General features: G+C 41.9%; 1 protein-coding gene across 2 annotated transcripts in view; it reads right to left on the minus strand.

The window, feature by feature from the left end:
• The window catches only part of MAML3 (mastermind like transcriptional coactivator 3), a 429,208-nt gene that overhangs the window by 165,570 nt on the left and 236,510 nt on the right, over window positions 1-27,128 (minus strand). For both annotated transcript variants that reach the window (XM_027117034.1, XM_027117033.1), the window contains exon 2: window positions 13,291-14,799. In XM_027117034.1, coding sequence (XP_026972835.1) covers window positions 13,291-14,799 — 1,509 coding nt within the window. The remainder of the gene's footprint in view (window positions 1-13,290; window positions 14,800-27,128) is intronic.

Raw genomic sequence — 27,128 nt, forward strand, 5'->3', positions numbered from 1 at the left:
AGAGAGAGAGAGAGAGAGAGAGAGAGAGAGAGAGAGAGAGAGAGAGAAAGAAAGAAAAAAGCAGTTTTAAAGTAATAATAGTTTTCATTATTTGGGGAATACTTGTTTACCTGCTCCTAATACACAAGAAGGTTAGATGTTCTAAGTGTTCCTTTGAATTAAATCCCATCTCCTTTTAAGCTTCTGATTTTGACAAAGACAAATGATTTTTGCCATACAGTAAGATTCTAGAAATAATCAGGCCTCAAATAGTCTAAGAGACTTCTAAGGTAAGGGATGGGGAAGTAGCTAGATTTTCTGTTGAGGAGTTTTTGCTCATTTAACAGAAATGAACAAAAAGTATACATATTCATATTGTATGTTAAAATATGACAAGTAATTTTAATTTCAAACAGAGGTAATTGCAGGAGGAACAATCTTGTCGTGGCCAGGATGAAAGAAAACTCTTTTTATCAGCACTTAAAACTTGCTAATAGTGGGTTTTTAAAAGAGAATATTAATACACTTTTGCCATTTTGTTTGCAGTCCCTGTCCACATAATTTTCACATATATGATAATATGTTTCTCCCAGAATCTTTCCATCTTTGTATGCCCAATATCTAGATATTTCAGGTATATAATCAATGCCTACTGAATGAATGAATGAATGAATGAAGTTAGCTTAGAGGAAAACTGAAACACAGTTATACTCTCCTAGAGGATTAAAAAGGTATGAAAAGCTTATGATACGATTAATGTTTTACATTAAAGAAAATGCATATAGTACATATTATGGGTCTGATACTATTCTAAATGCTATACGTAAATTAAGACATAGAATCGGCATAACAATCCTATTATTATAGTCCCCATTTTCTAGATGGAAAAACTAAAGCTCAGAGAGAGCTTATGTAATCTGCCCAAGATCCTACAGGTAACGAAGAGGTGAGCAGGATGTGAATATCCCTCCTAGCTCCAGAGTCCACTCTCTTTTTCTTCTTTTTTTAACATCTTTATTGGAGTATAATTGCTTTACGATGGTGTGTTAGTTTCTGCTTTATAAAAAAGTGAATCAGTTATACATAAACATATGTCCCCATATCTCTTCCCTCTTGCGTCTCCTCTTGACCTGCCAGGGCAGCGCCCTAACTGATCTCACGTGAGCTCACACCTGGCCGGTTCTCAAGTCCAGAGAAGGTGCAGGTGGCCGGCGAGAGAACTGTACCTGCTTTGTGGCGTTCGGGGGAATTGTGGTTATTCACGAGTTTCTCTCACTAGACCGCCAATTTAACACTCTGTCAACTGTCCAATTATTCACGTTTGCGTGGAGCTAAGTGGGTTCTTCTCCAGCTGCACACCTTTTTTTCTCAACATAATTAATGAAGCTCATCAAAACCCTAGAAAACAAGCCCAGAGCACCAGCCACTCTCATTGACATGTTAATAGGAGGTCAGGCGCTCCTGACCCACCGCAGGATGTTTATATGGCCCCAAGGCTGCTGCTCGCAAATGTTATATGTTGACAATAGGGTTTGAATGAATAAGGGAAGCCCCGGGTAACAAACGAAGGCCGTGGGCCACGCAGAGCAGGTGAATTCGAATGACAAGGACACAGAGCCTGCTGTGTGTGGCTCTCGGGATGTCAGGAGGGCAACGGGAGGCACCAGTCTATTCTGTCCAGTCTATGCTGTCCAGTTTAGGGTCACAGAGCTGTTAAGAGTTGACATAAAGAATCAGCGGCTCTGAAACAGCCAAAACATTTTCATCCTGCTTCACCTCTGGTCCTGCCGATCGCCTTTCTGATCACACAGCAGACTTTTGCTATTGTCGTTTCAGACCTGCCCTGTCCAACACCTGGCCACTAGCCACGTGTGGCTATTGAACACCCAAAACGTGGCCTCTGCAAACTGAGTTGTGCTGTAAGTGTAAAAGACACACCCGATGTCAAAGACTTGGTATGAAGAAAACAATGTCAAGTATCTCATTAACAATTTTTATATTCTTCGACATCATATTTTCATATATTGGGCTAAATAAAAATAGATTAAGGGGATTCCCTGGCGGTCCAGTGGTTAGAGCTCCCCGCTTCCACTGTCGGGGGCACGGGTTCCATCCCTGGTTGGGGAACGAAGATCCCATATGCTGTGTGGCACGGACAAAAAATAAAAATAAAAGCCTGACTTAAATAGTCAATTCATTTGCTTTTTTAAAAATACACATATATATATATATATATATTAAAATTAATTTTATCCGTTTCTTTGGGCCTTTTGTGACGTGGCCAATAGAAATTTTTAAATTCCATGGTTTGTATTTGTGGTTTGTACGGTATTTCTATTGGCAGTTCCGCTCTCGAGTTTGGTACACCTACACCCGTCACAGCTCTGAGAGGCCAAATGATTTTCTCGGGGCTTTTCTGCCACAGCAAGGAAAATCTTAGTAAGAAGTGATACTGAAACTAGCATTGTCTGTCCTGAAGGCTGCTCTACAGTCAGATGTGAACCACCCTGCATTCCAGGGCCTTTGGTCACCCTTCAACCTGATGGTTTCACATTCCAGGCCCCTCGGGGACAGCACAGCATGGTACCTCGTGGCACACGGTACTTGGATTCTTACTGCACGGACCTGAGAAGCTGACTCTCTGCTCTGCGCTTTAGCGGCTTTTAGGGAATGAGCAGGTGTACCAGAGCCCCAGCCTGTGGTTGTGCAATTCATGAATAGCACAACAGTGTCCAGTGGAGGGTGCAAGGGGGCTGCAGCTTCAGTCCATCTTCTCAGAGGGGGTGACCATTTCCCGATTCTCACCCAGGCACTAGAAACACTAGCAGTGGCCTCAGGTGCACTGCTGTCTCCACCCACAGATGACCTTTTTCCTTGTACCACTGTCTCCCTTCAGCTTGGCACTGCAAGCATTGGTGGCCTAGCAAGCTCATTAAAGTCCTTTGTATGAACTGGCTGGAGCCCAGTGCAGAAAAGAAGCCCAAACACACTTTCAAATGTGTCGGATGCAAAAGCAATTAGGGAATGCAGGTATGTTGATAAAATGTCTTCTAGGAAATCATAATATTAATACATGAGAGTTATCAGTTTGGATACTATATGGAGTCAATACTTACTCTTTAGTAAATGAAAATGTATAGATAAGCTGCATAAGCTCATGAATCATATTAACTAATCATGACAATGTATTAGAAATGTAACTAACTCAGGAAAGGTATTTTGATTCTTTACGCACTGGGTCAGAGGCAAACCATTTGGTATCATAAAACAGATGAATTCCATAGAAACTTGCTCAGAAACCAAGATATAATAGACTATCGTTGTATAGGAAAACAGCATTTTGTTTTTCAAAGAAAAGTCCAGAGTTGCCATGAGTAGTTAATGAGTGATGACGTACTATGTTTGAAAGCTTGGAATCCTGCGCCTCTGATATTCTCGCATGATTGGCTACCTTTAGACAGGACTTTCGAGTAATAGGTAAGATGTGACCAAGTAAATCCTTATGATAGAAATATTAAGCAAAAGGAACATATAATAGTCTATTACTACTCTAATGAAAACAACTATTTTCATAATAATAGGAATTTATTGAAAACTAAACCCTTGTAAAAACAAAAAGCCCAACTACAAAACACAGGAGAAGCTATTTGTGGCTCAATTTAACACAAACTTTTAAAAAAAGTGCTACGTGCTAGCTTCACCCTGTTGCAGAGCATGGAACCTGTACCTTGGCCAATGAGAGAAACAAATCAGCAGAATAAGATAAATAATAACAACTGTTTGAGTTGCTTTTAAAACAAATAAGTTTTGATATTTCGATGTATATATGACACACTTATCATCTTTCAGAAACTATTATACTACCCTAATATTTAACCTTATGGTCATAAATATTTGATTCATTTCCCTTTCATCTCATCATATATTCAATCACCAAGTTCTGTTATTCCTTTCCTCTAAATGCTGCTGTGTCTGTTTTTCCTTCAAATTTAAATGCCACATCCAGATCGAGATTCTTACTGTCTCCTACTTCAAATAGTAGGTCCACTAGCTGTTCACCCATGCCTTTCGCTTCACTATTCTCCAAGGGTAACCTTCCCTCTAGACTGGCCAGAATCTGTATCATCTCTTAAGGAACAACCCCTTGCCTGCGCCAGAATGTCTTTCCACCACCTTCCACGCATCCAACTCCTACTTATTTTTGGTCTGCCTCAAGGCTTACCTCCCCCTTGGAGGCTTCTCCTTTCCAGTCCCGGCAGTCCTGACCCTCGCCTGTCTCTGCCCATGAGCCTTAATGTAGAATTTAGTAAGATGGCACTTAACCACTTGTTGCCTTGTATTTACTTGTTTCATAAGCCTTCTCATCTCCCCAACGAGACTGCCAGACACTGTAGATGATATATATATATTTTTTCACAGCCATGGCCGCTGAGCCTGCGCGTCCGGAGCCTGTGCTCTGCAACGGGAGAGTCCACAACAGTGAGAGGCCCGTGTACCGCAAAAAAAAAAAAAAAAAAATCACTCTATCCTAAAAAAGAAAAAGAAATCCAGGAAGCGCAGAGTACCCTAACTTTTCCATCTTACTTCAAACGATACAAGTTGGAGACCTTGCAGAATTTATAGTTCCACGGACAATTTAAGCACATGCAAATACTGAGCAGTGAAATAAACATAGGTTGCTTTAACTGTAATTCCAGTTATCTTATGTACTATTTCTCCAATAGAAAATGGTGGTGGATTGCTTATTAACATCCACCTTCCCAAGCCTCGTCGTAGACCTACTGATTGTGCATCTTTGGCAGTGGAATCTGATCCCCTGTATCTTGAACGATTTCTCCAGGTGATTCTTAGGCCCACAAAAGTTTCAGAACCACTGTCTGACGGGTTGTAAGCTCCCTCAGTAAATAAGAATATTCTCATCCCACAAAACCTTTAAAGAGTATTCTCATAGGGGGCTAATTAAAACCTCTTTCTTCCACAGTACTATTATAAAATGAATTCCTTTCCTAAAACTTTTCTTTTTCTGCTGTTTACTCTTAGCCTCATATTTCTAAGACTCCGACAGAATATCAATCAGGATTTTCAAAATATGCCAGTATGTGGATGGAAATGACCTATTATGCCCATGAATTGGAACATTTCATTTATTATCTGGAATTTGGTAGTGCTTCTGCCCACGGGTTTCCCCTCAGCTGGGAGGCCTTGGATTAAGTCAGTGATGAGGGTTCTGTCAATATTTTACCTTGCATCTGAGTTGCCAGATGCTATTGGCTTAGTCAGGGTCATGGAACTTAAATTGTTTCCATAGTCCTTGAAGTAATTCAATATTTTCAAGATTCTAAAAACCACTCAATGGTTATAACCACCAGATCTTATTCTAAAATAGCATGATGGTCATGTTGACACTGCTGTCTTTCTGAACACATGTATTTGACATGTACATTTTATGTCAAGAGAGCACTTTAGCATTCATGAAATCCGCTCTATTAAAGCCCAAAATGTTAGAAGCAATAATGTGAAATATGCTGTAACATATAAATTTCAATATCGGACAGTATTTGATATTCAGATAGAAAGGTGTTGAAAGTCGCCAAGGAAGCCTCTGGTAGACTGAACATCCACATTTGTCTTGGATTTTCCAACTCCCTGGTATAGTGGCAATGAAGTAATAAAAATGACAAGCATCCAAAAACAAAGAGGGTGGGGGATGGAAATAGCCATCCAGGGTGTCAACAAAATTCTGGAAGATGAAAATCAGATGGCTGAGTGGTGAACGACTGAGCTGTTTAGGGAAAGCTAAATCTAATCCGGCAGTGGGGGAAGCCAGAAATAAAGCAGGATGGGTCAAGTTAAAGGATGCTGTACAATCTCAGGAGTCAGAAGCACCTCTGAATGCCAGGGTGGGAGGTGTGGGGTGCCCACAAAAGGAAAATTGGCTAAAGTTCTGTTTCATGAAGAGGTGGACCAGATACACAACCCCAGGCTGGAAGAAGGAGTCGGGAGAGGTGAAGCCACAAAGCTCTGGAATCCTGCATCCCAGCCCTGGCTGAGGGAGGGCTGAGGAGCCATACAAAACAGGGAACTTAAGTGAAAGTCTACAAAGTATTTACTGAGATACCCCTCACCATCACCGCCACCTGCCGATTCCCTTCCTCTGCTCAGCTCCTGAAAACCGGCCTCTAGATTTACAACTCTCTGTAACGAGGTTGAGGGAGTCTTTTCTGACTGGCCCTGGGGGGAAAAGTCTGTAGACGCTGGCCCAGTGAAGTGGCTGGGTTCTAGCTCAATCCCCCTACAGTGAGGCTCCACATTTGACAAGCCCTATCTAAGCGCACAGAGCAACTGGTTAGCTTTACCGTGCCTCACCCTTTAAATAAACAAACGTGTGAGAAAAGCTTTCAATGTGAAAGAAAGAAAAATAAAATGAGCATACGGAAAAATGGTGCTTAGGAGAAACAGAGACAAAGCAGGCAGTACAAGAAAACTTAGTTTTAAAATGATAATTAATAGCTTTAGATCGAAAAAGGGTAAATCAGAGAACAAGGAAGAACTTATGGAAATTAAAAATGTGATAAATAAAATAAAATGTTTAATTTTAGAGTTGGAGCATAAAGTTAAGAAAATCTCACGGAATGTAGAACGAAAGGACCAAGATATGGAAAATTGAAAAGATACGAAAATTAGAGAACAATCCAGGAGGTCTGATACATGATGAATAAAAGTTCCAGAAAGTTAAAAAAAAGAGAAAAGGGAAGGGAGAAATGATCAAAAAATAATACAAGAACATATCTTAAGGACACAGTTCCAAATAAAAAAAAAAAAAAAAAAAGTCATAGTACTAGACATAGTGAATGGAAAAGGGCTATATTAAAGCATATCATCAAGAAATTTTAGGGATAAAAGAAGATGTGAAAAGCTTTCAGAGGGAAAAAACAGGTTACACACGTAGAGTAGGAGATCCAAATGTCACTGGACTTAGCAGTATGAAAGCCACAGGATGGTGAAGAAATGCCTTTACAATTTGGATGGAATATGCTTTCTTGACTATAATTCTACATTTGGCAAACTATGAGTCAAATGTTAGGATAAAGACATTTTCAAAAATCATTTTCATAAAAACAGTCTCCTGTGCACCATTTCTTAAGAAGCTCTGAGGATGTGCTCCACCAATTTAAGGGACTAAGCTGAGAAAGAAGAGGAGGAGGGATCAAGAAAAACAGATAATGCAACACAGAAGGGGGTGAAATATTCCAAGAATGATGGTGAAGGGCAGTTGTATGACTTCAGTTAAGCGGCAGACCAAGAAAATGTAGGACAGAAGAATATTGGCACAAAAGCACATAAGCCTTCAGGAGAGACACCGAATGAAAGAAAGTGAGAGAGAGGGAGAGAGAGAGAGAGAAGGAGAAAGAGAGAGGGAAGTAGGAGGTGGGAGGAGAGGGAGGGAAGGAGAGAAAGAGGGAGAGAGAGAAAAGAAGAAAATAATAAAAAATAGAATATTTGATGTACTTGATCATAGTGAAAGTTGTAAACAGTCAGAAGGTTTGAGGATAGACTGAAAGTAGGTACAGAGATAACACCAATTAAAAAAAGAGGCAGTTAGGGCTTCCCTGGTGGCGCAGTGGTTGAGAGTCTGCCTGCTGAGGCATGGGGACACAGGTTCATGCCCCGGTCCGGGAAGATCCCACATGCCGCGGAGCGGCTGGGCCCGTGAGTCATGGCCACTGGGCCTGCGCGTCTGGAGCCTGTGCTCCGCAATGGGAGAGGCCACAACAGTGAGAGGCCCCCGTACCGCAAAAAAAAAAGAGGCAGTTATAAATTCCAGGGAAAACAGAAGGTTATACAAGAAAGGAAATATAACCATAGTATACTACGTAGCTAAACTGTGAGGCACTACGCAAAAGTCAGCCATGTAAATATGCAATACCTTCAAAATCATAATTTGTGATATATTGAGTTCTACTGAGAGTATGCGAAGAGAAAAAGAGAGGCGGTGTGTGGCGGGGGGTGTTTGTGAGGAGGCAGTGTAAGTGAGTTAAATCCTCGTCTTTTATAGAATCGAACAATTGAAATATTGAGGAACAGCAGTTTATGGAGATAAATAAGAGAAAACAACTTCATGAATTGAAGCAACTGCCTTTGGGAAGCAGAAATTAGAATGGAGGGGAGGAAGCAGGGGGCTGCTGCTTCCCATGATAAGCCTTATAGTACTATTTGATTTTCTGAACTAGGTCGTGTATTATTTGGATAAAACAAACAATACAGAATTTACAAAAAACTAAACAAAGAGGCACCAAGTTTTTAAAGTTAAGAAAAATGTATCTTCAAAGAGATTTCCATGATGTCTGTGAATGTTGGAGCTCTGGTCCTTCCGCGGAGACTTTTACGGCTCCAAAGCTTATAATAATATACCTCACAGGAGACCCAACAGATTTTGGTCAAATAAAATTGAAAGGGGAAAACATTCTGTAAAATATAAGCACATAGGGACTCATTATGATAGACCCAGCCACACACAGAAAACACACATATGAAGAATAAAGTAGCAAAGTGTCTATGATTTATCTAGTCCTATGATTGCAACTAGTAAAAATTAACATCACATTTTGGAAATCATTCACTTTCCACTCTTCCCTGTAGGAATTATTCTTGGGCTCTGGGTATCCCTGTACCCTTCCTTGACCAGAAAGTAGTTATTTGCTTTTGCTTTACTTCTTTCATAGTTGCTCCATTGTTTTTTCACTTGTGGGACACAGAGACAGAGTTTGCCATCCCAGCAATCTCATTGTTGTTCCACTGGTTCAAGATAACCACCTCCTATCAAAGGATTGTTTTTAGACTTGCCTTTCCAGTTCTTCTATTTGATCTCAATGGCAGCTCTGTGTTATCTGTGCTAACGCTCTCCCCGTTGGAGTTGATAATCAACTGTAAGCATATTTTTGGTCCAAACTTTGATCATTGCCGTCAAATGACTTATGAAACACCCTTATGTTTAAGACGCGGCGTTCTGTACTATACAAAAATTAGTAAAAACAGAGAGAGAGAGAGAGAGAGAGAGAGGGAGGGAGAGAGAGGTCCTGTCTTTGAGAAACAAGATCAGGAAAAGATAACAGACACAAACCAAAGTAAGTTCTGGTTATTTCACCACAGAAACACATATTTTAAAAATTAGAGAGCAATTCAGAAGGTCCAATACATGATGAAGAGAAGTTCTAGAAAGTGGAAAACGAGAAAAGGGAAGGGAGAAATGATCAAAGAAATAATAACAAGAGCATAACTCAGAGAAGAGTTGAAAGCTTATAATGGTGGAAATTTTATTAATATTTTCATTGTCACTATTTTAGCTGATTTTCATATGAATTAAGAGAAGATTGTAAGGAACGACAGGCGATGTGGAGAGAGAAAGGAAAAGAGAGTGAAGTGTGGGGAGAAGGGGTTTGAACTATCTCCTAGAGCAGGGATTCACAACTCATATATGTAAATGAATAGAAAGTAATGATGTCACCTCCATCCTACTGGCAAATTGGATAACTAAGGATTTTTTGAAAAAAAAAAATCAGTAGAATGTAAACATTTAAAATATAGGGTATTTTCCTTCCTTACAAACATTATTTTCCTAGTGGTAGAATTAAACATACATGTATGATGAAACATTAAAAAACTAAGTAAAGTATAAAGAGGATTGCTCAAAAAGATACATGTACCACAATGTTCACTGCAGCACTATTTACAATAGCCAGGACATGGAAGCTACCTAAATGCCCATCAACAGATGAATGGATAAATAATATGTGGCACATATATACAGTGGAATACTACTCAGCCATAAAAAGGAACGAAACTGGGTTATTTGTAATGAGGTGGATGGACCTAGAGTCTGTCATACAGAGTGAAGTGAGTCAGAAAGAGAAAAACAAATAGCGTATGCTAAAGCATATATATAGAATCTAAAAAACCGGCACTGATGAACCTAGTGACAGGACAGGAATAAAGATGCAGACATAGAGAAGGGACTTGGGGACACAGAGCAGGGAAAGGGAAGCTGGGACGAAGTGAGAGAGTAGCACTGACAGATATACACTACCAAATGTAAAATAGGTAGCTAGTGGGAAGCAGCCGCATAGCACAGGGAGATCAGCTGGGCACTTTGCGACCACCTAGAGGGGTGGGATAGGGAGGGTGGGAGGGAGGCTCAAGAGGGAGGGGACATGGGAATATACGTATACATATAGCTGATTCACTTTGTTGTACAGCAGAAACTAACACACCATTGTAAAGCAATTATACGCCAATAAAGATGAAAAGAAAAACACAATAAATAATACTCAAATAAATGAAAGAAAAGTATAAAAAGGAAAACAATAATTGCTCATAATTTTACCCACCAGAAATACCGTTCTTAATATTTTAGCTATTCAGTATTTTTCTATACCTATTAAAAAACATAATTTGGATTGTGACATACAAGCTGTTATTTGATCTGCTCTTTTCACTCATACTTTGTGCATTTCCATGTGATTAATCATTCATTAATAGCATGATTTTCATGTACATTATTCATTTTTCCAAAATGCTTATTTTGGTCCTAATTTTCACAATCATAAGTAAAACCATGAGCATAACCTTTGTACATAAATCTTTGTTCAATTCTCTAATTATAAGGAATAATATGTAAATTCTGAGAAGTGGAACTATCAGATAAAACATATTCAAAATTTTGAAATAAGTTGTGTTTTTTTTTTTCTCTATTTTTGGCTCCCTCTTTCTCAAAACCTCCAGGAACAAAGTGAATTTCTATCTGTTCCCGAGAGAAATGGCTTTTGCTGCAAATGTCCCAAATAAGTAAACGTCTGTATAAGAAAATTATCTTGAAATAAATGTTCTAGTGTTATTGGCTTCAGTGCTCGAGTTACTCATTAAAACTAAGTGTTCATCATGGTCCTTGTGGCCAAGAAAGAGTAAAGTGAATTTTCACTAGCGACAGCAGAAAACAAATTTGAACTATACCTATGTATAATTATACTTTATATCTTGCCTGTAATTCATGCTTGTATTTGTGCAATGTACTCCCGTAGAGTGTAATTAACTATTCCAAGAGCTGTGTCAATACTTCTCCACAATCAGATAAAAGCATGAAATAAATGGTATGTTTGCAAAAAGATAGTCACATGTTTATATATGTATGTCGAAGCCTGTTTCAAACAGTGGTGAGTTAATATTTCATTAAAAAGCATGCTTTGATGGTTCTTTATGAGGTTAAGAAATGATTATTCTAATAAGGAAGATTCTGTCCATCCTGAAAGCACCTCGTGAGATGGAAGGAGGAAAGGAGGAGCTCACAGGTTTAATCTAGAAAACCATCACTTTTGTTTCTTCATCACTTGGCTGAGCCCTTTCTCAACATGACCTCTGCAGCTCAAGGCTTTGGTTACTCATAGCCAGGCAAGCATAAGGACCTGAAATAAGCACCTTCAAAATTCATGTTCCAGCAAAGACAGGAGCTTCGTCCCAAGCTGGCAAATTTCAAAAGACATTTAAGTGAGGGTGGGGAGTGAGGCTGGCTTACGTTGCACCCACATGTCTGCAGAGCTGGAACCACTGGTCTGGTTTGGAGGAAGGACTCTACCGTAGCTGGTGTGAAAAACAGCAGATGTAGAAGCACAAGATGCCTTAAGACTGAGAGCAGACCATTCTGACAGCCTGCCACCTCATAAACCTCTGGGCTACAACAAACATCCTTGTGTATTGCCTATATTCTTGCCTGCTTCAGAACTTAATATTGAAATGTGTAAAATGCTGCCTTTTTCCAATGGTATATAGCGTTTTAATGAAGCCAAGATAAGACATAAAAGTTCCCATTTCAATGATGTTTTTCTACCAGCGACTGATTGCCGTTGATGTCAACCAAGCTATAGTTTTATTTCTCCAGGCAGAATTTCTCTAGAGCTGGTCAGCATGTGCAGACAAGAAACCACTATGAGGTTCTGGGGTTGGAAGGGCTGTGAAGGACAAGCATCAAGCCACAGAGCTCAGGCCTGTCTCTGCAGGCCGGCACCACCTCCAGCCCTGCAGCCTCCCTCAGGCTTGGGGAGGTGGGTGGGGGGCTGGGGGAGGGCGCACCCATGGAGACGCAGATGCAAACAGTGCCTGGTGATGCAAGATCTGCCTGCCTTTCTTCCCAGCGCTCCCAGTGCATCCCCCTGTGGGTGCATATCCAAGCACTAGTCTGGACCCGTTTGCACGAGGGCCCCTAAAACAAAGACTTTCCTGCAAAGTCTCCAACTGCAATGCAAATGTGGGCGTCCAGGGAGGACTGAGGCGCAGAATTGTGCCTACACAACTGACAGCAGGTGGCAATAAAACGATGGCTCATGAATTCACCCATGTCGGGGTAAGATCAGTAGAACCGCGGATCTCCCTTCGCGCCCTGCCAGGTAGATGACATGCTAAATTAAAGGAGGGTTGGCTGCTTGCTACACTGGTCGGGGTGAGGAGAGCCGATGCTTGTCAATGGGAGTCCACTCCCCAATGGTTGCCACTCATTTTTACCATGGATCCCTGAGAGCTCTACACCCCGATACCAGGATGTCATGAAGAAAGTGGGAAAGAGGAGACCTAATAGAGCACTAAGAGACGGTCATCATCAAATTCTCCCGAATCAGAGCTGAACGAATTGGAGAGGTTTTACTAAACTCTCAAGTCACGAGGTTGAAACAGCTTCTAATGGTGCTAGTACATCAACAAATGTTAAAACGTTACACGGTCCTACAAAAATCTATCCTCCACTTCCCTTTGCAAACACAGAAAACTCTCCCACCTTTGAACGTCAAGAATCCAAATTTCCATGATTCATAATTCAGTGAGACAGGCCAAGGTCATTCAGAACCTTCTCAGACGGTTGTAGAGATCCCTAAACGCTCTGGCCTTCCCGCCATCCCCAGTCCTGGACCGCATGACCCGGGAGAGAAGCTACAGGAGGAGAACCACGTTCTGTCATGGGACCTCGACAGCCTGCTTCCTTCCTAGTGAGCACATTATGTCATTTTCGCTTTCTTATCTGCTCTCCAGAATAAAAGAAGTTCTATTCCCAGGCATTCAAATACAGGCAAGCATCCTGTGCCGCCTTTCCCCATCTCTTAGGAAAAAGAGGAAAAAACCGCTCAAACAAACGTGCTAACTACATGAGGCGATGTAGGAAGGATTTCCACAGGCGATTAACCCCCTACCACTGAAGCACGGGGAGCATCGCACGTCGACGGTCTGCAACGCACGCCGAGAGCACCCCCAAGCGCGTCCCACTTTCACACTTACCTGACCGTGGGATGGAAGCGCCGGGTAAGCCATGGGCTGATTCATCACTCCCTTCTGCTTGATGAGAAGCATGCGTTTCTGGTCCTCACTCAGGTGTGCCCTGGGGGCCTGGAGCTGCGGCTGCGGCTGCGGGGGCTGCTGCTGGATGTAGGGCATCAGGGGGTTTTTGCCGGGGTTGGCCATCGGGGGCGTCATCCTCTGACTCAAGTCTGCATTAAAATGGGTCAGAGGCTTAGTGTTGCCGTAAGTAAGAATACTGTGCTGTTTGTTTGAGGAGTTTGTACCCAGGTTATTTGGCTGTTGATTGATCATATTCATGTGATTCTGAGGGAGGTAGTTATTCATGGTCGTCTTCTGCAGGTTGTTGGCCATCGGAGGCACTATAGGATTTTGGTTGTTAAAGGCTTGGGGGTACATCATTGGGCTATTTGGTTTTTCCGCAGTGAAAGCTGCCCCGTAGGGACTGGATGGAGGCCCTAAAGGAGACCAACTTGCAGTCTGATTTGTGTGTTGCTGCTGCTTCTGCTGCATGAGTTTGGCCCTTTGCTGTTGCTGGGCCGCCATCTGCTTGAGCTGCTCAGCCGGAGATAGCTCAGAGCCGGGCACAGCCCCAGGCCCCGACCCTGAACCAGCCACTGGCACGGCGGCCGGATTAAGGAGATAACCATTCCCAGGCCGAGGGGGAGCCTGGCCTGGAGTGTGGGCTTGGTTTGGAGTTTGAGGGGACTGGACAGCACAGTTTGCTGGGGAGCCGGCAGGGTTGGGGGCCGCGGGAGTGCTGGCCACGGAAGGTAAACTGGTGGCCGTGGAGACAGTAGAAAAGGGAGGGCCAGAAGAAGAAGGCCGGGCCTGGGGAGAGCCCATGGAGACGTGTGCAAAAGGAGAGTGAGATGATGGGTCACTCTTCGCGCTGGAGCTCTCCTGGGAGACGGGGGTCTCCGTGGCCGGCTGTGAGAACTCTGGTTCCTTCTTCTCTTCAAAGTCTTCGTTGAACAGGTCCTGTATGTCATCTTCAGGAACTGTGTTGGCCAGTTCATCTATTAATTCTTGCCACTCCTGATCATTCAGGTTAATGTCTGAGAACAGCTTGTTCTGATTCGAAAGAGACGTTTCTGATGTGTCTATGCAAGTAGGGTCATCTAGAGGTTCTTGTTTGAGGTCCTTGCTCTGCAAGATGGTGAAGCTGTCCTCCAGGTCACTGCAACCATTCACAGGAATTTTAAGTTCTGGGAGTCTCCCATTCTTACTCAGATCTTCCAGAAGCCCAGGAGTGTGAGTCCCACTGTTCTGCAAGGGCAAAGAAGGCTTCAGGTCAAGTTGGTGAAGAGGAGAAGCCGAAGACAGTGGCATATTGTTGGGCAAATTGTTGATGGCTTCCATCCCTGTAGGAATGTCCTTTCGTATTCGCTTGCTAGTTGGAGAAAAACTCCCATCACAAGCACCATTCTGCTGGTCTCCATTAAGGGGTGATCGGGCTCCTTCCAACTTCCTTTTCACAGTCTCTTGGAGCTGGAAAAGAAACAGGAAAGAGAATGACTAAATCCCCAAGTCATGGTTTACTTACTCGTTAAGCACGGTGGTATGCATCACGACGAACTCATTTTTAAATGGTTTAGAACACATCAGAAAGATGTTATACTTCTAATTTCGAAATTGGCCAGGCTTCAATTCAAATTCTACGGGAAAAGGTTTTGCCCAAAAGCAGCGCTCACACGGCTAAGAGACAGAAAGCAAACTAAAGACTGGAGGGTGGAACAAAAGGAAAGAAAGAGTTAAGGCAATAACTCTCCTATTGGGAAGCATCGTCGTATTATTATTTTTCAAATGAATGCTACGTGTGAGACTTGGACCAAAATGTGTCATGCTCTAGAAAGGTGCTAAAACCTATCTTAAGTTCTTGTCGCATCTGACTTGAGAACGTTAAGGAATTAAATCAACAATACTTTAAAGAACACTGAAAATCCTCTAAGATTACGGAATTTAACACATTTACTGAATAACACAGAAATGAAGATTAATGGTTAACATAACCAGAAACTTCGTTTTGGTTCTTATTTTACTTGACCTCCCAGCACTTTGTGACACAGTAGCCTGCTCTGTTCTAAAAGTGTGCTTCCATGGGTTTCCACGATACCACACTTTTCTGGATTTCCTTCGTTCTTTCCATCTGTGCTTTCTCAGTCTCTTATGTATTCTTCTTTCGTTCTCCTAAGTGCTGAGATTCTTCATTGTTTGGTCTTAAGCTTCCTTCTGCTTCCAAGGCACAGTACATGTTGTTTTCTTTTCTTGGAACATACTTCTCCCCTTCCCCTGGTAATAGCTACTCATCTTCCAGGTTGTAGCTTAGACTTCACTTCCTCTAGGAAATCTTCTCTCACATCCCTTCACCCCAACTACAATAGGTACCTCCTTTGACCCACCTGCACTGGGTTGGAAATCCTGGAATACGTTTTTCCAAGCAACCTCTACTTCCCCATCATAGCTTCTACCATACTTTGGGGCAATTGCTTAAGTGTCTGTTTAGTGAGCTCCAAGAAGAAGGACTACGGCTGACTTGCTTACTGTGTATCTGTCGGGCTGCAGGTAGTGTTCAGTTCAAGTTCATAGCAGTGGTTAATAGTGGCAAAAATGAATGATTCTATTGTTTAATTCACAGGGGCTGAAGGAGGTGAGCTTGGATCAGAGCAGGAGGCAACTCCATTGACATTAAAGAATGCTTGACTTTGAGCTTCTACATTCCTGGTAATGGAATCTCTCACCCTGGAGAGTGTTGTGTCCATTTAACTGGACTCCTTTGAAAAGCCCGGGGGAAACGCTTGGTGGATGACGACAAAGGGAAGGCAAACTGGGTTAGACAGAGGTTTCAGTAACTTTGCAGAGCTGAAGGTACAAGGCAGAGTGACCTGGGGAGGGAGGGAAGAGGCAGAAGAGCCGCCCTTGGGCACTCTCCTATCCTTGCCAGAGGGGTTGCGTATCACAGGAGCAAGGGGGGAGAGGGGCAGGCTCCCCTCTGACGCTGCACTCACACATGGAACTGGGAAGGCTCCCCAGGCGCCACCTGTAGAATAAAACCCTTCTGGAGACAATCTGGGGGATTCTAAGAAGTGCTACTTTACTGCCTTTCGCTCATAAGTAGAGAATTCCATTTTAAAAGGAAACAAAAGAGGTTCTTAAGTAAAAATCCAGTCGAACCCTTGCTCCTAAACTTTCTATTTTTAATCACCAAACATTCTGTAGTTGCTTGGTAGGTGTTCCTGAATTTCCGAAAACAAGGCCCCAACTGGGACACACTGGGATTTGACTTCAAACAAGATCTGGCTCAATCCATCATCTTAGGTAGAACCTGCTAGAAAATTACGTTATTTATTATTATTACTACTATTATTTTTGAAAATTACGTTATTTATTGAACAAACCAGGAAACCGTGGTTCTGATCGTAGATATGGCAGATACTTGAATGTAGCTCCAACACACAGTGGCAAGTTCAGATATGACAGCTTCAGGGTCTAAAGGAAGTAAAGCTCGGGGCCCTCGGCACCTCCTGCAGGGATATTAACCTTAAAAAAACAGGCACTTGTCTTAAAAATGAACCTGACTTTATTTTTAAAACTACAGGTCCACGATTCTGTTCTAGGCCATGAAATGAACGGGGCAGGATGGAGAAATAAAGGCAAATGCTCTGTTTGTTCCACTGGAAAACAGTGGTGGCCGAGACCATGGAGACAGACAGGTCTGGCTGGGAACACCAAGCCTCACCTCTTATCAGCAGAGCAGGCCTAGGTGGGTGAGTCAGAATAGGGCAGTAGCACAGGGAGATCAGCTCGGTGCTTTGTGACCACCTAGAGGGGTGGGATAGGGAGGGTGGGAGGGAGACGCAAGACAGAGGGGATATGGGGATATATGTATATGTATAGCTGATTCACTTTGTTATACAGCAGAAACTAACACACCATTGTAAAGCAATTATACTCCAATAAAGATGTTTAAAAAAAAAAAAAGGAATAGTAACACAGAACAGTAATAGTAACAGTAACACAGAAACAGCCCTACTGGCCCTGGAGTTAGAAACCCTGGCTTCAAACCCAAGAACCCCTACCTAAGAGTTAATACATATAAATATTGTCTGGTACTTCATAAATGTTAGCTACGATACCCTCCATTAGAAAGTGAGTTACATGAAGGTAGGGATTTTTCTGCTTTACTCCACTACTGGGCCCCTAGTAGCTCAAAGTAGATAATAAATACATGTTGAATGAATGAATCCTGGAAAACTTATTTAAACTCTCCTAAGCTTTGGATGCCTCCTTATCTGTAAAATGGGTTAATAGTATCTAGCTCCTATAGTTACTGTGAGGATGAACTTAAATGAAGTAATATGGAAAGCACTTAGCTTCATGTCTGGTATCGTGTAAGCACCCACTAAGCGTTAGCTATTACTATTTTAAAAACACAATTAAAATTTTTTAAAATGCAGTGATATCAATAGTCACAACTGCAGTTGAGATAGATTAGTTTCTGGATCTCTAAATACAAATAGGTAAAATGATAATACTTCTGTTCCCTAGCCTGCAAAAGCCTAATGTTTTCCAAGCACCTTGTATAGCTTTTTAAATATGAACAACAAAAGATCAAATTTGCAGTTCAAGCCTGAGTCCAAGTGCTAATGTATTTGTGTCCTAGATTGTGGAACAGCACTGGATGGTTGAGGTTCAAATCAAATACATTTCCAGGATGCAACCTGAATGGAGCTACTGAGTACTTCCTTTTCCTTCAGGGCCTAGAGTTCTCCATTGCTGGCCCCTTTAACCCAAATCTTGACATATATTTCCTGTACCAGCGTTGGAAATATAAGAAAGACATCATGGAAGATACACTGAAACCATGTTATAGTTTTTAGTTGTATCCAAAATAGCAGAGCCATCTAAGCATCCCTCCTGTGTCTCATCATCCTTTGCTAGTCTAACTCTCTCCTGATTCTCTCTTGGGAGATAGACGGAGAGTGGGCAGGAGGAGATAGGACCTGCGGGCTGAGGAACTTGTAAGCACTGTGCTCAGTGAGCATGAGAACGGGGCAATGTCCTGGGGACACCCCATCCCCGCAAGGATTCAGGTCAGGGTCTCATCCCGAAGAGCCTTATCTCAGGAAGTCCCTGGCCCTTCTGCCTCCCAAAGCTGGAAGCCTCCTTAGTACAATCTGTGCTCTTGTGGAAGGATCACAGGAACTCTTGACCGACTTCAGCTTCCTTGTGCCGGTATTCTTGTATTATTACATACGCATGTTTTCTCCCATTAAGGAAGGCTGTGGTGCCAGGAGCTGAAGTTGCTGTTCATCCCCTGCCTAGTACAATGGGGGCCGCTCTCATGTGCCAGTTACTCTAAGGGAAACCATTCCTCCTCCACAGTGGCTCCACCACGAGTCTCTTGCCTATAGTGTGGCTTGATGGCTTGTGTTTCTGTCAAACTGTGTGTGTGTGTGTGTGTCTGTGTGTGTCTGTGTGTGTGTGTGTGTGTGTGTGTGTGTGTGAGAGAGACAGAGAGAGACAGAGAGAGAGAGACAGAGAGAGAGACTTAGAGGCAGGGAGATACAGAATGGGTTTGGGAGTGGTGATATGACACCCAGACCAGTAGTAATAAAAACAGCTGTGCCTCGGGGGTTCTAAAGCACTTTTACATAGGATCGTATATTATCCTCATAGCAGATCTTTGGGGCAGGTCATGTGCTGGTCTGATGGTTCAACAGAGAAAAGGGCAGTGTTTCGGAGGAGGTGGAATGGGGAGGGTGGATGACACCCAGAACGAGGAGGCACATGGCTAAGATAGCTAGGCCTCTGCGGACATTCCCAGCAGATTCTAACGGGTCCCCTGGGCCAGTGTGTCCATGATGAAGATATTCTTTCTTCCTTTAGACTCTTAGCAGTGCTAGTAAGTTAAAAAAAAAAAACAACAACAACAAAACTCTCATTGACTTGTCCCAGACTTTGAATGAAATTGGGGAGAATCACGGAGCTTGGGAAGAAAAATGATGGTCCTACTATTAAAATAATGAAGATTTTAGGATAGACGATATTGGGGCTAACTATCAGATTCCTGTCTCTTACTCCTAATGATTCTAAAAGGTGGGTAGGATTTATTAGAACCACTTACAGAGGATAAATTTTAGGTACAGTGAGATTAAGCACTGTGTCCCAGATTACAGAGCTGCGGGTTGGGGGGAAGGGCGGGCGCTCAACCTGGATTCAAATTCAGACTCAGGTGTGACTGCATGGCCCACACTCCTGATTCATGCGGGCGGTGAAGCACAGTCATGCCTTCATCAATGGCCCTGGGCTCCCATGCTAATCGTGATAAAGTTCTTTCAGACTGTTTTCAGGACTCATCCTTACTTGATTCCACCCTCTCCCCACCATCCCAAACCAGTTACACTTTGAGGACTATCTGTTCTTATCCTTAACGATTTTTATTCTCATTTTCCACCCCCGACACCACTACCTTGGTTCAGATCATCAACACTGCTCTCATGATTTCTGTAGCAGCTCTTGACTAGCCTCTCTGCTCCAGTCTTGCCTCTTCTCTAACCGATTCTCTGTGTTGTGGCTGTGATTTTCTTTATAAAATGTGGACCCAGGGCTTCCCCGGTGGTGAAGTGGTCTAGAGTCCGCCTGCCGATGCAGGGGACACTGGTTCGTGACCCGGTCCGGGAAGATCCCACATGCCGCGGAGCGGCTGGGCCCGTGAGCCATGGCCGCTGAGCCTGCACGTCCGGAACCTGTGCTCCGCAACGGGAGAGGCCCCAACAGTGAGAGGCCCGCGTACCGCAAAAAAAAAAAAAATGTGTACCCATTCTTCACTTGCAGCTCCTCTGGAGCTGTCTGCTGTCGTCAGCATCATCTAAGGCTCACACACCAACCCTCCACAACTTGATCCTCACTCCCTGCTTGGCTCTCCAGTCTCAGCTGTCACCTCCAACCTTCTTCCCCTCCACTGGCCCTCCAACACCAAGCAACTCTAAACCTTCAGTTACACTTAATGATTTGCCATAGTCGGGATGCATGGCATTTGTTCTCTGTCTCTCCGAGTCTTTGTATATGTTATACTCTCACCCAACTTCTTCACCCGACCAATTCTATTCGTCCATCACCATTCAGTTTAGACATTACGTTCTATACAGTCTCTCTTGACAGCCCCTCCCCACACCTTCAAATCTTGGAGACCCTCTATGTGCTCCCAAGGCATCCTCGTACACATCATACCATAACGGCTTGCCTTTTCCTTCATAAGATTGTACGAATGAATGAAAACTAAAAAGATTTCTCAAACAACCACACTCAGTTTGTGTAACAAGATCCCTAAAGCAGGCATTTGAAAATGTTGGCCTGTATGGTGTTTAATGACAACTGAATAAATGTACAATTTATTTTGGTTATTTTAAAATGCTGGAGATGGCTCATAGACTGTCCCTTCCATAAGATTTTTGAGGACTCTAAGGGTCCAGGAAACCTATGCTGAGACCAACTCAAGAGCACATGAAGAGCATCGTGGAAAGGAAAAGTGAACCTGAAACCCAGAGACTTTATATAACATTACCAAGGTCAAGTGTTTTGACATGGATGTGAACTCAAAATGCTGGATGTTTTCATAGTTGAATTGTAAATTTCCTTACAAAGGTTTCAAGTGGTTTTCACCTGCCAAAGCACCCCCTCCAACCAAAAGTGTGAGTGAACTTCCTTCACCAAATATTAGAGACTCAAGTATTTCCCAAGAATTAAAGATCCATTGGAATCTCAGCCTGCAGATGCTATAACTAATTTAGAGGCTCCAAGAGAACATTCTGGTCATTCTGATCTGCTCTGGTCAAACCAGAAGATGATTTGGTTTAACGATATCAATTTTCATATGGTTATTTTCTTCTCATTCGACCAGCAGATAATAAGCATATGAAGACACAGATAATTTTTTCTTAACATCTTTATTGGAGTATAATTGCTTTACAATGGTGTGTTAGTTTCTGCTTTACAACAAAATGAATCAGTTGTATATATACATATCTTCCCATATCTCCTCCCTCCCACCCTCCCTATCCCACCCCTCCAGGCGGTCACAAAGCACCGAGCTGATCTCCCTGTGCTATGCGGCTGCTTCCCACTAGCTATCTACCTTACGTTTGGTAGTGTATATATGTCCATGCCTCTCCCTTGCTTTGTCACACCTTACCCTTCCCCCTCCCCATATCTTCAAGTCCATTCTCTAGAAGGTCTGTGTCTTTATTCCTGTCTTACCCCTAGGTTCTTCATGACATTTTTTTTCTTAAATTCCATATATATGTGTTAGCATACGGTATTTGTCTCTCTCTTTCTGACTTACTTCACTCGGTATGACAGACTCTAGGTCCATCCACCTCACTACAAATAACTCAGTTTTGTTTCTTTTATGGCTGAGTAATATTCCATTGTATATATGTGCCACATCTTCTTTATCCATTCATCCGATGATGGACACTTAGGTTGTTTCCATCTCCGGGCTATTGTAAATAGAGCTGCAATGAACATTTTGGTAAATGACTCTTTTTGAATTATGGTTTTCTCAGGGTACATGCCCAGTAGTGGGATTGCTGAGTCATATGGTAGTTCTATTTGTAGTTTTTTAAGGAACCTCCATACTGTTCTCCACAGTGGCTGTATCAATTTACATTCCTACAAACAGTGCAAGAAGGTTCCCTTTTCTCCACACCCTCTCCAGCATTTATTGTTTGTAGATTTTTTGATGATGGCCATTCTGACTGGTGTGAGATGATATCTCATTGTAGTTTTGATGTGCATTTCTCTAATGATTAGTGATGTTGAGCATTCTTTCATGTGTTTGTTGGCAGTCTGTATATCTTCTTCCGAGAAATGTCTATTTAGGTCTTCTGCTCATTTCTGGATTGGGTTGTTTGTTTTTTTGTTATTAAGCTGCATGAGCTGCTTATAAATTTTGGAGATTAATCCTTTGTCAGTTGCTTCATTTGCAAATATTTTCTCCCATTCTGAGGGTTGTCTTTTGGCCTTGTTTATGGTTTCCTTTGCTGTGCAAAAGCTTTGAACTTTCATTAGGTCCCATTTGTTTATTTTTGTTTTTATTTCCATTTCTCTAGGAGGTGGGTCAAAAAGGATCTTGCTGTGATTTATGTTATAGAGTGTCCTGTCTATATTTTCCTCTAAGAGTTTGAGAGTTTCTGGCCTTACATTTAGGTTTTTAATCCATTTTGAGCTTATTGTTGTGTATGGTGTTAGGGAGTGATCTAATCTCATACTTTTACATGTACCTGTCCAGTTTTCCCAGCACCACTTATTGAAGAGGCTGTCCTTTCTCCACTGTACATTCCTGCCTCCTTTATCAAAGATAAGGTGACCATATGTGCGTGGGTTTATCTCTGGGCTTTCTATCCTGTTCCATTGATCTATCTTTCTCTTTTTGTGCCAGTACCATACTGTCTTGATTACTGTAGCTTTGTCTGAAGTCAGGAAGCCTGATTCCTCCAGCTTCGTTTTTTGTTCTCAAGATTGCTTTGGCTATTCGGCGTCTTTTGTGTTTCCATACAAATTGTGAAATTTTTTGTTCTACTTCTGTGAAAAATACCAGTGGTAGTTTGATAGGGATTGCATTGAATCTGTAGATTGCTTTGGGTAGTAGAGTCATTTTCACAATGTTGATTCTTCCAATCCAAGAACATGGTATATCTATCTATTTGTATCATCTTTAATTTCTTTCATCAGTGTCTTATAATTTTCTGCATACAGGTCTTTTGTCTCCTTAAGTAGATTTATTCCTAGATATTTTATTCTTTTTGTTGCAATGGTAAATGGGAGTGTTTTCTTGATTTCATTTTCAGATTTTTCATCATTAGTGTATAGGAATGCCACAGATTTCTGTGCATTAATTTTGTATCCTGCTACTTTACCAAATTCATTGATTAGCTCTAGTAGTTTTCTGGTAGCATCTTTAGGATTCTCTATGTATAGTATCATGTCATCTGCAAACAGTAACAGCTTTACTTCTTCTTTTCCGATTTGGATTCCTTTTACTTCCTTTTCTTCTCTGATTGCTGTGGCTAAAACTTCCAAAATTATGTTGAATAAGAGTGGTGAGAGTGGGCAACCTTGCCTTGTTCCTGATCTTAGTGGAAATGCTTTCAGTTTTTCACCATTGAGGACGATGGTGGCTGTGGGTTTGTCATATATGGCCTTGACTATGTTGAGGAAAGTTCCCTCTATGCCTACTTTCTGGAGGGTTTTTATCATAAATGGGTGTTGAATTTTGTCAAAAGCTTTCTCTGCATCTATTGAGATGATCATATGGTTTTTCTCCTTCAATTTGTTAATATGGTGTATCACGTTGATTGATTTGCATATATTGAAGAATCCTTGCATTCCTGGAATAAACCCCACTTGATCATGGTGTATGATCCGTTTAATGCGCTGTTGGATTCTGTTTGCTAGTATTTTGTTGAGGATTTTTGCATCTATGTTCATCAGTGATATTGGCCTGTAGTTTTCTTTCTTTGTGACATCCTTGTCTGGTTTTGGTATCAGGGTGATGGTGGCCTCAAAGAATGAGTTTGGGAGTGTTCCTCCCTCTGCTATATTTTGGAAGAGTTTGAGAAGGATAGGTGTTAGCTCTTCTCTAAATGTTTGATAGAATTCGCCTGTGAAGCCATCTGGTCCTGGGCTTTTCTTTGTTGGAAGATTTTTAATCACAGTTTCAATTTCAGTGCTTGTGATTGGTCTGTTCATATTTTCTATTTCTTCCTCATTCAGTCTTGGCAGGTTGTGCATTTCTAAGAATTTGTCCATTTCTTCCAGGTTGTCCATTTTAGTGGCACAGAGTTGCTTGTAGTAATCTCTCATGATCTTAGTATTTCTGCAGTGTCAGTTGTTACTTCTCCTTTTTCATTTCTAATTCTATTGAATTGAGTCTTCTCCCTTTTTTTCTTGATGAGTCTGGCTAATGGTTTATCAATTTTGTTTATCTTCTCAAAGAATCAGCTTTTAGTTTTATTGATCTTTGCTATCATTTCCTTCATTTCTTTTTCATTTATTTCTGATCTGATCTTTACGATTTCTTTCCTTCTGCTAACTTTGGGTTCTTTTTGTTCTTCTTTCTCTAATTGCTTTAGGTGCAAGGTTAGGTTGTTTATTCGAGATGTTTCCTGTTTCTTAAGGTAGGATTGTATTGCTATAAACTTCCTCTTAGAACTGCTTTTGCTGCATCCCATAGATTTTGGGTCATCGTGTCTCCTTGTCATTTGTTTCTAGGTATTTTTTGATTTCCTCTTTGATTTTTTTCAGTGATCACTTCGTTATTAAGTAGTGTATTGTTTAGCCTCCATGTGTTCGTATTTTTTACAGATCTTTTCCTGTAATTGATATCTAGTCTCATAGCGCTGTGGTCGGAAAAGATATTTGATACAATTTCAATTTTCTTAAATTTACTGAGGCTTGATTTGTGACCCAAGATGTGATCTATCCTGGAGAATGTTCCATGAGCACTTGAGAAGAATGTGTATTCTGTTGTTTTTGGATGGAATGTCCTACAAATATCAATTAAGTCCATCTTGTTTAATGTATCATTTAAAGCTTGTGTTTCCTTATTTATTTTCATTTTGCATGATCTGTCCATTGGTGAAAGTGGGGTTTTAAAGTCCCCTACTATGAATGTGTTACTGTTGATTTCCCCTTTCATGGCTGTTAGTATTTGCCTTATGTATTGAGGTGCTCCTATGTTGGGTGCATAAATATTTACAATTGTTATATCTTCTTCTTGGATCGACCCCTTGATCATTATGTAGTGTCCTTCTTTGTCTCTTCTAATAGTCTTTATTTTAAAGTCTATTTTGTCTGATATGAGAATTGCTACTCCAGCTTTCTTTTGGTTTCCATTTGCATGAAATATCTTTTTCCAACCCCTCACTTTCAGTCTGTATGTGTCTCTAGGTCTGAAGTGGGTCTCTTGTAGACAGCAAATATATGGGTCTATTTTTGTATCCATTCAGCCAATCTGTGTCTTTTGGTGGGAGCATTTAGTCCATTTACATTTAAGGTAATTATCGATATGTATGTTCCTATTCCCATTTTCTTAATTGTTTTGGGTTCGCTATTGTAGGTCTTTGCCTTCTCTTGTGTTTCTTGCCTAGAGAAGTTCCTTTAGCATTTGCTGTAAAGCTGGTTTTGTGGTGCTGAACTCTCTCAGCTTTTGCTTGTTTGTAAAGGTTTTAATTTCTCCATCAAATCTGAATGAGATCCTTGCTGGGTAGAGTAATCTTGGTTGTAGGATTTTCTCCTTCATCACTTTAAATATGTCCTGCCACTCCCTTCTGGCTTGCAGAGTTTCTGCTGAAAGATCAGCTGTTAACCTTATGGGGGTTCCCTTGTGTGTTATTTGTTGTTTTTCCCTTGCTGCTTTTAATATGTTTTCTTTGTATTTAATTTTTGACAGTTTGATTAATATGTGTCTTGGCGTGTTTCTACTTGGATTTATCCTGTATGGGACTCTCTGTGCTTCCTGGACTTGATTAACTATTTCCTTTCCCATATTAGGGAAGTTTTCAACTATAATCTCTTCAAATATTTTCTCAGTCCCTTTCTTTTTCTCTTCTTCTTCTGGAACCCCTATAATTTGAATGTTGGTGCGTTTAATGTTGTCCCAAAGGTCTCTGAGACTGTCCTCAGTTCTTTTCATTCTTTTTTCTTTATTCTGCTCTGCAGTAGTTATTTCCACTATTTTATCTTCCAGGTCACTTATCCGTTCTTCTGCCTCACTTATTCTGCTATTGATCCCATCTAGAGTATTTTTAATTTCATTTATTGTGTTGTTCATCGTTGTTTGTTTCATCTTTAGTTCTTCTAGGTCCTTGTTAAATGTTTCTTGCATTTTGTCTATTCTATTTCCAAGATTTTGGATCATCTTTACTATCATTATTCTAAATTCTTTTTCAGGTAGACTGCCTATTTCTTCTTCATTTGTTAGGTCTGGTGGGTTTTTATCTTGCTCCTTCATCTGCTGTGTGTTTTTCTGTCTTCTCATTTTGCTTATCTTACTGTGTTTGGGGTCTCTTTTTTGCAGGCTGCAGGTTCGTAGTTCCCGTTGTTTTTGGTGTCTGTCCCCAGTGGCTAAGGTTGGTTCAGTGGGTTCTGTAGGCTTCCTGGTGGAGGGGACTAGTGCCTGTGTTCTGGTGGATGAGGCTAGATCTTGTCTTGCTGGTGGGCAGGTCCACGTCTGGTGGTGTGTTTTGGGGTGTCTGTGGACTTATGATTTTAGGCAGCCTCTCTGCTAACGGGTGGCGTTGTGTTCCTGTCTTGCTAGTTGTTTGGCGTAGGATGTCCAGCACTGTAGCTTGCTGGTCGTTGAGTGCAGCTGGGTGCTGGTGTTGAGATGGAGATCTCTGGGAGATTTTCGCCGTTTGATATTATGTGGAGCTGGGAGGTCTCTTGTGGACCAGTGTCCTGAAGTTGGCTCTCCCTCCACAGAGGCACAGCACTGACTCCTGGCTGCTGCACCAAGAGCCTTTCATCCACACTCCTTAATCTGGGATGATTGGTTGTCTATTCATGTATTCCACAGATGCAGGGTACACCAAGTTGTTTGTGGAACTTTAATCCACTGCTTCTGAGGCTGCTGGGAGAGATTTCCCTTTCTCTTCTTTGTTCTCACAGCCCTCAGGGTTCAGGTTTGGATTTGGATCTGCCTCTGCGAGTAGGTCGCCGGAGGGCGTCTGTTCTTCGCTCAGACAGGACGGGGTTAAAGGAGCCGCTGATTTGGCGGCTCTGGCTCACTCAAGCCGGGGCGGGGGGGGGGGGGGGGG

Source organism: Aethalodelphis obliquidens, unplaced genomic scaffold (assembly GCF_003676395.1).
Source record: "Aethalodelphis obliquidens isolate GAN/ISIS:26980383/991018 unplaced genomic scaffold, ASM367639v1 scaffold17, whole genome shotgun sequence".
Taxonomy (NCBI): domain Eukaryota; kingdom Metazoa; phylum Chordata; class Mammalia; order Artiodactyla; family Delphinidae; genus Aethalodelphis; species Aethalodelphis obliquidens.